The following is a 12,896-nucleotide window of genomic DNA, read 5'->3' as shown; positions in this document are numbered from 1 at the left end:
GCCATGAAATAAATAAATATATTCGGAAGAATTTAATCCTTAATGAAGTGGAATGGATAAAATCAGTTCGATCCCTGATAGGTTCTATGAAATGGTAACGGAAATCCCAATAAAGGCTAACAGTTTCCGGACTCTAACAGCTCACCTCGCATTGACTTCCGTTGGTGTTTTTGTGAGGCGGACATTAGGCTCGGGCCTGATGCAGTGGTTTCGGGCGACGGCAGTTTCCAGTTGCCAACTCTGCACTCACTTGTTTGGCAATTAATTTGCCGGCGTCTGTTATTTCTTTTCGCCGGCATGAGTGTTTGCAATCTAAACACGGTTATTCGCTAATTAGCAAAAAACAAGCACACAGATACAATTCCGGGGAGTGAGCCGGTTTTCGCAGCATTTCCCTGTGGTTCTGTGTTTGTTTTCGGAGGTGCTTGGCCTCGTTGCCATTTATTGGCGCATCCCCAACCGCCGGATTCCTTTTTTTTCGCACTCTCGCATAAAATTAGGTCGTCTTGTAATTAGCTGCTGTTGCTTTAATTTTAGCACTTCACGGTTTGTTTTTCACATTTTCCTTTTTTTCCCTGAATGTTTATTTTAAATGACGTCGCGAAATGCGCTGCAATTGCTGGGACGGCTTCAAGAGCTGGGCGTAAAAAAATTCTAAATTAAGCCTGCAAGTGGGTGGCTAATACGATGTCTTAATTAGTGTGAATTCACGCTGCACTGACTTATTTTCTAATTGCCTTTTCGGAGAGTCTAAAACCTTTTTGCCACTTGAAAGTATCTGCAAAATTTTTAATATATTTTGACTTTGCTTTGATTCCACATTACGCATACGCCGCATGTTACGAGCAGCCATAAAGGAATATTTAAAACTCTAGAAACTGTTTACGTACCTACTACGAAACCTATCGGAATTGTTGCCAGTGGCTGCTGGTTGTTTATTAAAATGCCAGAAATAATTTCTATTCGAAATTTCCTTAGACTTTCGGTAGTTGTCGTTTTAGTTTTTGGTTTTCACTTTAGCTAAGGTGTGGCCTTAGTTCAGAGTTTTCCTCCGCACACACGGATAATAAATATTTGCTTTGGTATTTTGATATGAAGTTTTATGCAGTCGGGGATTCGAGGGTTTTGCAAAGTCAGCACACAAACATTCAAGGAGTTTGGGGCAAGATATCTAAACAAAGCGCATAGTTCATAAGTTGATGCCGGGCTATGCCAAAAAAGCTGCTTGTTTTCCTCTTTACCGGGGAAAATGCCAGAAATGCTTCAACTCTTGCCGGATGGCCAACTCAACTACAACAAAAAAAAAAACGGAAAAGGTATATCAATTTGGCATGTATAATTTATGCATACACAATTTATGCTGCCATTTTTAGCAACATTTCAAACTCGTTGCTCGCTTTTCAATTTGCTCGAATTGACTTTATCGCACATGGCCATAAATCGCAAGGAGCAAAACGAACGTGGAAATCAATTTAATTATGTGCTGCTGCCTGCCTGCCGAGGAGAGACCCTAAACTTAATGTATTCTTTATGGCAGTGAAATCTATTGAACTGCACTTTGAATATCTCGTGGCGGTGGGCAAAACTTTCCATCCGTCGAGAGTCAATATCATGAATAACGATGTAATAAAATACGTGATATGAATCCAAAATTCCGCCGGCACACATGATGAACTGCGAGGTCTTTTGCTCTGTCTCTGTCTGAGGATAAGCCTGAGCCAGCACATAATTCTTGAGTATTTTCTGTGAATTAGCTGGCATACTTCAGCCATAAACAGGCTCTAGCATCCTGCTAGTCTGCTCATATCCATTCTCTCTCGCCTTTCCATTGGTTATTTGACTCATCCTGTTAGTCCTGTTCCTGTGTCCTCACGAGCAGGAGCAGCAGGAAATTCCAGCAATTTTGCTGGCACAAACGCAGCGCAGAAATATGATGAGATAATGCCAGAAAATAATAGCTGTGACTACTCCAACGTCCAGTGGCAGCCACAGCAGAGCCAGCTTCCCATAGGCTCAACCTCAACCGGTTCCGACTGAAAAACACCCAGGACCAAGTTCCGAACGCCATTCCTCTACTTTCCCCCGACAAACACTTTAAGAAAATTTGTTTGCCTCTAAGAAAATTTATTATAAATTATAATAAAAAGAATAATTGTCTAGAGTTAGAAGGATTTTTATAGTAAAAGGTAAAAAAGTGCTTAATAAATGCAGAAAGATTTCCAAACACACACAAATTTGAGTTTCAGTGTAAGCATTCTGGAAACCCATATACCCCCGCAAAGACCACTGAAAAGCCCGGAGCCGGCTACAAATTTTGTGACAGGCAGCAGTTGAGAACGGACTCGGTCCTGGTATCCGAATCCCCATTCCCCGGGGGTCACTCAAGTCCAAAGCGTCTGTGTTTCTGCATATGCAAAATGCAAAATTTTCGCTTTGCTTGTATTTTTTTTTTTTTTTTGGCTTGGTTTTAGACTTGCAGATTTACTTGCCATAAGGGTATTTGGTAAGATTCAGTGGGAACACAAACTAAATTGCTATTCTTGTTATAATAACTTTGCGATTGTCATTTGAAGTTACGAATTGAGGAGGCATAAAAAGGAATGTACTATGCTCGGATATAAATATACCTAGAAGGGTAGAAGCTGTTTAACCTTTTAAAACTAATTCGTATTATAATTCAGTTTTTATGACGAAATATTATAGAACTTACTTCTTTTACTATGTAAATATTATTAACTAATCACAGATCATTCTTAGCTAATTCAAGAGCATAAACTATTCGTTTGCTAGCCATGTCGTAACTCTTATTTTGTTTTCTGTTTACGTTGCTGTTTTCGTTTTCATGCAACGTCGCATTAGGCAAAATGCAAACCACTTTTGCCAGTTCCTCTGGTGGCAGTGGCGAAAAAATGAGGAAAATAAATACGAAAAAAGAAAACAATCAGGAAAATGCTGCATAAATTTGTTGCAGGGCCGGCAAGTTGCGAAAGCGAACGCTGTCAACCTGGCTAATTTGTTTCGTTTGAGCGGCGGCAATGGCGGCACCGACTCTTAACTCTTAAGTTGCAGCGAACAAAAGTTGCCTTTAAAGGCAATTTAATTGGCCTGGCCGTGACAGGTTGACATAATGCCTCGATTATGCTGACACAAACACAATCAGATATATGCGAATCAATAATGTGTAAATTGTAACATTAAATAGTCATTAGTGTCTAGAGCCATTTGACCGGAAATTAATCAAGCAATAACCGCACGGGTCGAACGCTTTATATTTGACCAGTCGCCTGGCTGCTTGTTTTCCACACTCTCACGCCCAATCGCACCGAAAAGGGTTAATGTTTGGCCAGCCTTTGTATGTACATATCATTAAGCACACAAATGCCAGTACATTCTATATTTATATATACTTATATGTGTGCGGGGCAATCAGATTGCGCCTTGTAGATGTGTCAAACAAGTGACGGAAACTGTTTATTATTGCCCCATTGCGTGCCGCAAACGGAAAAGGATAAAGGATGTGTCAGCTAGTCGGGTGAAATGAAGGGCGATTTAGTGGCGGGGCAGTGTCCCAATAAATTTAAGTCCTGGCATACAACAATTTAACTGCATACCTCTGAACCAGATGAACCCGAATTCCAGAGCATCTTGCTCCGACTGCCTTTCGATTCGCAGATTAAAATAGAAAATTGTCAACAATTTTCGGACTTTGTCTGGGCCAACATAAAATAAATACCATAATGGCTTCTGCTGCCTCAAAGCCGGAACTGCTCACAACACCAAAATCCAGGCACAAAGTACAAGTCAGCAGGACGTTTGTCTTTCGCATTGTGATTGTCCTTCTGCTCCTCCTTCCATAACCACACCCACACACACTCACACCGACAAGAGCACCATTGTGCTCAAGGACCGCCCACACATACATCCACATCCGGTGGCCAACTTCCGTGTGTCAAGAAGCGCTCAAGCATTCATTTATGAATTTTTATTATTTTTTATCTTTGCCACCATTCGCTCTCGACCATCCAAAAACACCTCCTCATACTGCTACGCCCGGCAACAACCCCACATCCGACCCCGATTGCCATGTAGTTTATATTGTTTTTAGGGGAAAACTGACACCTATTGCTTGGAGTGCCTCTTCGGGGCCGGGGAACTCTAGATCAAAGACACCGGCACACAGGTTGAACGGCTTGCAGACAATGTAAACAAAGTTTGCAGCCACACGCAATTAAATTTCCGGAAATCGTCTATGCTGAATCCGATTTTAATTAAAATCGTTTTGTGCAGGAAGGAAGGATGCTCGATTTTCGGTCAGGCAGGTAACCGCACTTGCAGAAAGCGTCACAGGGTAAAGCACTTGCAAAAATATACAGTTTGGTTATCATCGAACGATTAACTAAAGAATTTTATGACTTTTGGCTTGTGAGACCTAAAACAAAATCGTTATTTATTTGACAAAGTTAAGGTCAAGGTTTCTAATACTGCGGTATCATACATAACTATTTATGCACCATTTAAGAAAGTTTTTTCCGCTGTGCATCTGAAAAACCAAAGAAATTTTCAACCCCGTAACCAGAGCCGCAGCTTCCTCTGGTTACAAAACCGCTGAAATCGCAACGCTGGCTTGGTACCAGAAGTTAAACGCTGGCCGCTGATATTCATATAAATGTGTGTAAACAGCAGCCAGCTGAGTAGCGCTAAGCAAAGACAAACACTTTAGCAAATATCGCACACCCACAGGACAGCATACACACACACACACACACAAAGAAACAAACACAAGTGTGTGCGCGTTGATTTCTCGAAAACCAAAGTCATCCAGCCATGAGACCAACAACTAGCAACAAGCCAGGAGCACCAGGAGCGAAGGAGGAGAACTGCCGGGTCGGCAGTGGCTACAGTTTGTGGCAGGCGACGCATGGCCTTGTCATCGGGGCAGCCAAGGGAGGACGTAGGACGGGAGGACGAGCCACAGATAGACAACCATAAATATGAATGCATGTCCTCAATGGTGGTATAAAGCAAGTGAAGGGAGGGTATGGTGGTGGGGTGGAGTTCTGGTGGGCGGAAGGAAGTGGGCGGGGGAGGGCTGCTGGTCCAGCTTGTTATTTACAGCCGGTTTTCAGATCTTGTGGCATAATTTAAGCACCTTGTTTAGCCACTGTTTATGGTCTCTCATGTCACTGGTCCATCTGCCTGATGTATGCACAAAGAGAAATAGTTGCTCTGGTTAATGGCTGTGTTTTCAGTTTAATTAAATTCAAGTTTCATTACTTTTATTACTCTTAATGTAATTTCAACTTAACACTTAATATTTTACTAATTTTGAATGTTTTTTAACTGAAATTTATTGTCAGTTTTCTTAGAAGAGCCTCGCCTTAGAATGTGTAGTTGGTTTTTGGGGTCACGGGGTCAATGATGGTCAGTGCACACATTCATCAAGCCAAGCTGAGCTGGCGCTATGCCACTTTAAATAATTTATAAATGCGACAAATGTAAAAACAATTTGGCCATAAAGTTGCTCGGCAAGAGGATTTAGGGCCAGTCACCGCCCCTCGAACTTTACTTACGCAAATCAACAAACAAATCAACGGCACCAAACTGCAAATCCTTCGAACGATTTCTTGCTCTGACTTCTGTCAGCAGAAAATTCTTATTCGGCTATCAAATTGTAAAATGAAAACCGCTGACTTATTTTTCTCCCCACCAATACGTGTGTACGTGTGTGTGGGTGGGTGTGTGTATGGGTGTTGACTGCCTGGCATTATGCAAACAAGAGAGATCCTGGGCAAAGCCAAAAAACCCTTTACCCCTTCTCAATTTCTGCCTTTGCGTGCTGTGCACATTCAACGTGTTTCGTCCTCGCGTTTTTGGTACTTTTTTTTTTTTGGGAAGCTGAGAATTTGCAAACATTGGAGCATAAGGGGCCAAAGGAGAGTTTGCCATAGAATCGCACCTGAGATGTTTGAGGGCCATGGAAGAGGGCACGAACAGATGCCACGAGGTGCCACTCCGTTTTGGCAGTTATGATTTTTAAGTGACGCCAACGATTTCATTTTCCGATTTTGAAGATTTCGTCACGAGGTATGGGGTTACGGATGTGGAAAACATCATGGTACAGTCAATGGATATATCTCTCTGGTTTTATAAAGATGTATCTAAATCACATTAAAGGCATTAATAATAGAGAGTAACAGGCCTAGTTCAGTGTAACCCTATGCCTCTAAGGTCATTCTAAGCTTAATTTAGTTTAAAATCCTTTTTCGATTATCAATTTAAATGCTCGGCTGGCAGTTTTAAACAATTTTGCAAACTAAATCCTTTACGCGCCTTAAACTGCATTAATCGGCAGCGAGAGTCGCGAGGGGTGGCCCTGCCACATATCATATTGATCGCAAGCCCATTAAATATGCATTTGCTGATATCGCCTAAATCCGCAACGAAAACAGCTTATGCGGCATTCGCCGTGTGTGGCACGCTCATATGGTATATGCTCATATGCTCACACGGTCGTATGCTCACACTCCGTGGCTTTAGCCCAGTTTGGGTGTGCGGTTGACAGTCGTAAAGAAATACATGGAAATCCGGAGAGCCGAAGGAAAAAGCAAACAAAACAATAGAATTTAAATGATTTTAATGCGACCATTGAATTTTATTGAAGCCGACGGATGTCGAGGCATTTTGGGCGCTTGGTTATGAGCTACACGGGTGTCATATGAATACCAACCATGTTTCGGCCCAAGCCCTCAATCCTGAAACCCAAAAACCCCCTTTTCATTCGCACTGACAATAATAATAATTGTCAATTGCAGCAGCTGTCGCACAAGCGGCGCACACGAGGTTTTCCATTTTTTTTCATATTCAATTTCAAATGAAAATTTCATGTCGCACCCCAGCAAACATTCGTTCAGACCCCCCTTATATGCTCGCCCTGTAACCATTCTGGTGTAAATTTCACGTTAGCTCTTTGCCAACTTAATTCCGAGCAAAATCTTTGCATACTTTTCAGCATGGTACGCAGCTGTTGTAGTTTTACCCACAATTTTCCCATTTTTGCTTTTTTTTTTGATTTTTCACTCAGCGGTTGTGTTATTAGCCGAAGCTGAAGATATGTGCGGTGGCTAGAGCTCGAGCTGAGCTATTTCGGTATTAAGCTGAGCTGCTTTGCGTCTGAGCTGCTTACACGGTATTTGCATATTAGCCTGTCCATCGCATATTTTGATTAGAAATTGCTTCAGGTTCCTACACCACAAGCGTTCCAAGTATCCTTCCATATTCTCAAGGTTGCGCCCGGCTTGCCACTGGCCTTGTTTCGGAATTTCGCCATATGAAATTCATACGGATTAATATCTCTGGGCCAGGTGGGGTAGCCATGGGTAGCGTTTAAAATTCTGATTTTGGCCAACTTGTTTATTGCTAGCATAATTGTAAGGTTCAGTACGTAATTGGGATTCACTTTCATCTACCGGCATTGTTAGACGTACAAAATTATATTCATTACAATTTCTTGTTTAGATGGAAATTAATGATGAGTAATTAAAACTGTTCAAAGTAAAGGGGTTATATTTTATATTGATGTTAAGCTCTTTGTTAAAATATAAAAATAGCAATGAAATGGCTATACCAGGACTGGCATATTTTTGCATTTTCCTCTTATTGCAAACCGGAATTACATATCAGAAACGATAGCATTATTATACTAGGAAACTCACAACATGACAGCTTCGCTATCAGTTTCATCCACTTGTTTCCAGTTTTACCAATCAATTTCGGTCCCATTTGGGTTCAGCTTTAATTTCATTTGGTGTTTTCGGTCGGGTGCCCACGGGTTCAGACGCCTAACTGCATCACTTTGAGTGCTGTCAGACAGCAAAGTTCACATAATGCAAATGCTAATGACATGTGTTCGCAGCCGAGGCCCGAATCAGTTCCTCACAGTTCCTGACAGTCCCCCACAGACACCCACAGGACCCCATGGAACCGATAGAGCCCACAAACAACAGGCATAATAGGCACATAACAACATTATCATTAGCAGACGCAGGCAGCACATTAAATTGCAATTGTTGTTTCGCCGGGTGGTGGTAGTGAGTGGAGTGTAGGCATTCCGAATGACGTTCTGCAATCGGAATACGAGTATGTAAATGCATGTGTCTAATTGATTTTGTTGGGTTCAAGCGACAAGAGCTTCCTTTCGCCAGGGCACGTATGCGTGATGGTGATGGACCTGAACCGGAGTGTCTACTAAAACGCATTTTAAAGCCATCTTAAAACATTAGCAGCATGTGTCCCGGCTACCTGGCTTGGTTACTTGATTCACTTTATGTGTTTGCTCACAAATTTCATTTTGATGAAGCCAATGTGTGTGTGTGTGTGGGTTTTCAGTGTGTGTGCTCAGCAGCCGAGAGTTGTTGGCCTTAAACTAGCTCAAAAGCCCGATCTGAGTGGCTGCCTCGCCCTCTCTTCGGCTGCCTCGTCATTAGCATATGTAGTTGAGGGTCTGGCCCAAACAAGACAGGCAAAAAAAGTGTACAGCATCCCACACCCCAGCAGCAGGACAACACCCTCCCGGCTTGGGTTGAGTTGAGCTGACAGCCGAGCTGTCAAAGCGGATTTTAGAGCACTCGCTGCCAGGTAAACAACAACAGGGCAGCTGAATGATCAAAACATCGAATTGGGAATGCCCTTACTTTGCTATGAGTAATTCCTAACTTTTCCATTCTTACTAGATTGCTGTAGAGCGTTTGAAAAAAAAACGATTAAAAGGGATTACATCTGCCAGTTATTATAAACCAAACTAATATTTATTATTACATCAGTGGAATCTACAGTCTCGAGTTATCTTGCCAGATAGCCAACATGGTTGCGAAAATGTCTATACCCCTGAAACGTTTTGCAGAGCAAACACCTGTCATGGGTTGAGTGTTGGCCAAAAGGGTTTAACTACGTATCTCACTTGTTTCTGTTCTGTCGTTGTTGCTGCTGTTGGTTGTGTTTTGCTATTGCTGTGGCGGTTTGCCCTTGGCCAAAAATGCATTGTGTTGGCATATTCACGTTTGTGCGGCTAAAATTTTGACAAGCGCCAGCACGACAAGGCAGGCGAAGGACATCGAGGCACCAAAATACCTTGTAAACATATGCGTGTGCGTATACTTAATTTCACCAAAATGTAGGGCACTAAATTTAAGTGATAAATGTGGCTAAAACTTGATGAAAGCCGAGACTCAGGATGTGTTTACTTAGGACACTTTCACCTGGTGGCGAAATTCATATTTTCTTGAGTTTATTTTACGGCCTTAAGTTTGGCTTAATTACAAAGGAATGAAGTCCATTTTCGACATCTTTTCCGCTGGATTCCCATCGTCATCTACAAGCAGGTGGACATCTGAGTACCGAATCTTGTCCAGTTCAGCATAAACGTTTTTGTCAAGGCTTAGTTCTGGGTTCTAAGAGAAGGGATTTTGGATGAAGCTGAATTGATTGAATATTACAAAAATATATAAATACAAACCATTCTAGCCATTTTCCAGCACTCCAAGGCAGTTTTATTTCGGTTCAGTCTCAGGTTAATGGTGGCCAAATATCCCCAGACATCGGGCATGAATATGTTAATTTCGGTGCAGCGAGAAAGGAAGGGAATTGCCTCTTCTAGTCGATTTTGCTATGATAAAACATTCAAAATAATTAAAAATCCAACACCTTATTCAAAACTCACATGGTAAAGACTCAGTCCCTTCCCATAGTTGGCTATAAAGTTCTTACGTCTGCGACTAGAAGGCAAGCAGATGTCGTAGGCTTTTTCAGCCAGCTCATATTGACCCCTATCAAAGGCCAATTGCCCCAGCCTCACAAAACTCAACTTGAACAATGCCTTGTCGTCCGGGTCAGTTACTAAAAATAAATCCCAAAAATATTTTAGAGCTTCGTCACAGCGTCCACGGGAGTACTCCACACTGCCATTTATGTGCAGTTGGTAAGAACGCTAGAAAAGAGTTCTTAACTCAATAAACTTGCTTTGGTTGAGAAATATAATCTCACCCTTAACCTTCCCGGCACACTGTTATCGGTGGGCATATTAATAATCTTGAATTTAGCGTCAATCTGCCGTTGTAGTATCTTCAAAGTGGTCTTTATAAGATATACTTCTGCGTTCGTAAAACACTGTTCGATATCGGCGAATACAACCTCGGCAAAAGCGTAGGCTCCCAAGCGAGTAAATAGCTTAAAAACGGGAAAGAACTGATTATTCATAGATGTGGATGAGTCCTTCATATCAAAATCAACTGGCAGATAAAGTTCGTAAAGGGAACAAGGAGTAAAAGCCGAGTTGCTTTGGGGTAATGTCCAGGAGATTCTGAAACTTCCAACGCGTGAACTCCATTCCTGGCAAATAGCTGACTTCCTTATAAAAGCAATACAATAGAATCCAGATCTCCGATTCCAAACTGTTCTCTGCAGCAAACCGGCGGAGACTTTCGATCATATTTGACTTCGCTGTGTCTGCGATTTCTTCGTCTGGGGATCGCAGATCCACCATGTAGTTTACATAGAGTTGTATCAGCAATCTGCGCTAAAAATGGAAAATAGGTGACTAAATGAAATTAAATTTCCAAAGAGACAAGTTTACTTTTTTATTTAGAGCTCTTAATTTCTTAAATATAATTCTTATATACTCACGTAAAGTAGTGGCCACTCCAATCGCTGGTTTGCGGTTTCATGAAATACCTAGCTGCCTGTTCGAACTGCAAAGTCTCTACGCTATTTAGCAGTGTTACGAAGTCGAAAATAATTCTGTTTTCGGTGTTGTGGTCGATCTCCTCGTACATCTGAATGGCCAAGTCCCTCTGGCCAGAGTTACTGAGCAGTCGCATTTCATTCATCAGCCGGGTCAAACCATGTTCTCCATGCTCCATAAGCGTCGAACAATCGCAATTGTTTTTCCAGCTGCAGGCAGTAAATATCCCCTCAATGCGATCCATCAGCTCCTTGTACATGTGGGTCAGCATTTCCTTTAACCTAAAAAAATAAAAAACAAATAATTTTAACTATTTTATATACCCACTCTGAACTCAAGATTCGTTTTCGTTGGCATTCGTATGTTGAAATCACAACCGCAGATTTTCAGCACCAAATTACTCAGGTTTCCCAGCTGGCAACAGAAGAAGTCCTTTCTATCACTGATATCCTGCACATCCCGCTTTATTATGAATCCGATTGTATCTGTGATCAGATCATCGAAGGCGCGATACAGCTCCAGCAATACGTCCTCATCCTCCTCTTCCTCCTTTAGAAAATCCATATTGAAGCAACGTCGCAACCTTCCCCGTTTAAGGACATTCTCATTGTATTCGTCAAGAGGTTTATTGCGCTCGCAAATTGGCTGAAAGAAGCAAACCTTGAACGTGCAGAACATGGGACCCGTTTCCAGTGATTCTCTCGGAATGCTTAGTTTTGTTGAAAGGCTCGAGAACAGGGCTTAAACGGGTTGCAAAGCGGCAATAATTAACTAACGCAGGTCAAAATATTTAGTTCAGGGAAAAGTTTATAAGAATAACAAATTACCATTTGGATACCCGAAGATACTTGGATTGATGGCGCCCTCGTAAAGGACATTGCCGGGTGTCTCTTGATACAACTGCAGGACCAACTCATAGTCATTGTGTACAACAGCCTGTTCGAGGATCTTTCGCATCTCCTCGTTCAAGACGAAGCGATGCATGGAGTTGTTGATCAGGGCCAAGTTCGTAACAGGATCGATCTTTTCAATCTGAAAGTCAACGTCCGACTCCCAGAGCAACATGCGAAACAACTTAGGTAGCTTCACCCTCGAATTGGTTTCCATCTGATTGAAGCTGTAAATCATTTCCGGATTCAGATCCCGCTTGATGCTCTCCCACACAATGCTGGTGTTCTGGTCACTGATGATCTGGGATATAAATCCGGAATAGGTGCACAGGGGAATCACCTTGAAGGTGCCATCCTCCCCTTCTGGTTCCTTTGAACGAAAGGCAACACTCAGGCCCAGGTCAGCGGATAGGGAATGCAGATCGTCTGGAACATTGTAAATCGATTCCAGAGTCAAAAAGGCCAAGTTCGTGAAGTTGAAGTTCTTCAGGATGGGCAGAATGGAGTACATGTGCCAAACGCTGTGCGTGGTGATTTTCTCAGTGGTCCTCGCCTGCGAAATTGCTCTTATACTCCGGATACAGATATATGGTAATGTCGCTTATAAAGCGACGTCGCTGGAAAAGCTGCAACAGATCACAGTGACCCCGGGACAGAAGTTCCAGCCTCCCCTCTAAAAAGGTACCTCCCTCACCTTCTTCACCCCATTCTTCGTCAACTTGGTCAGATCCTTTCAGACTCAATCTTTTCTTGTTGACATTTTCACCAAACTCCGAGGCCTCTGTTGATTGGCTGGCCTCCTGCGAGGGAGAAATAAGTTGCGTCTTTGATTTACCTTTTCTGGAACCTCCTTTGCGACGTCTGGGAATTCTTTGGTAGAGAGAAATCAGCAAAGGCTGATCACTGAACGTGTTCATGTCCTCGATATCGTCCTGCATCACTCCCATCGCGAAAACGGGTTTCTTCAAATTGAACTCCCGCTGGTAGATGATGGTCTCTGTGGTGTAGCGTTCCTGCATCTTCTGCAGAGTGTTCTTTGGATGGTAAAGATGCAGTTCCAGAGGATATTCTGTATTCGGCAGGTTGGTCATTTCGTTCAGTTGGATGTAGAGGAAGACTCGTTGCTGCAAGGCCTTGGGCTCTTTAGGGAGCTCAACATTCTGGGCAAGGGATTTCTTTACGACCTCGGTCCCTCCGCTTAAGCGCTTTCTCCTGGTGTGGCGTCCAGTTCGACGGAAAGTGTTACGGCCGAGAACGCTGCTCACATCCAT

The 12,896-nt window shown here is 42.6% G+C and overlaps 1 protein-coding gene across 1 annotated transcript; it reads right to left on the bottom strand.

Moving 5' to 3' along the window:
- Nucleotides 1–9,171: 9,171 nt before the first annotated feature.
- On the bottom strand, nucleotides 9,172–12,896 carry LOC108104018. The gene is given in 10 exon segments (XM_017209850.2): nucleotides 9,172–9,446; nucleotides 9,512–9,661; nucleotides 9,716–9,982; nucleotides 10,039–10,320; nucleotides 10,322–10,565; nucleotides 10,678–11,009; nucleotides 11,063–11,458; nucleotides 11,460–11,506; nucleotides 11,563–12,184; nucleotides 12,186–12,896. Coding segments are annotated over 10 exon segments (3,186 nt in total). The 3' UTR covers nucleotides 9,172–9,311.

This window comes from Drosophila eugracilis, unplaced genomic scaffold (genome assembly GCF_018153835.1).
Source record: "Drosophila eugracilis isolate 14026-0451.02 unplaced genomic scaffold, ASM1815383v1 contig_445, whole genome shotgun sequence".
Lineage (NCBI taxonomy): Eukaryota > Metazoa > Arthropoda > Insecta > Diptera > Drosophilidae > Drosophila > Drosophila eugracilis.
This window is presented reverse-complemented; position numbering and strand designations above follow the sequence as displayed.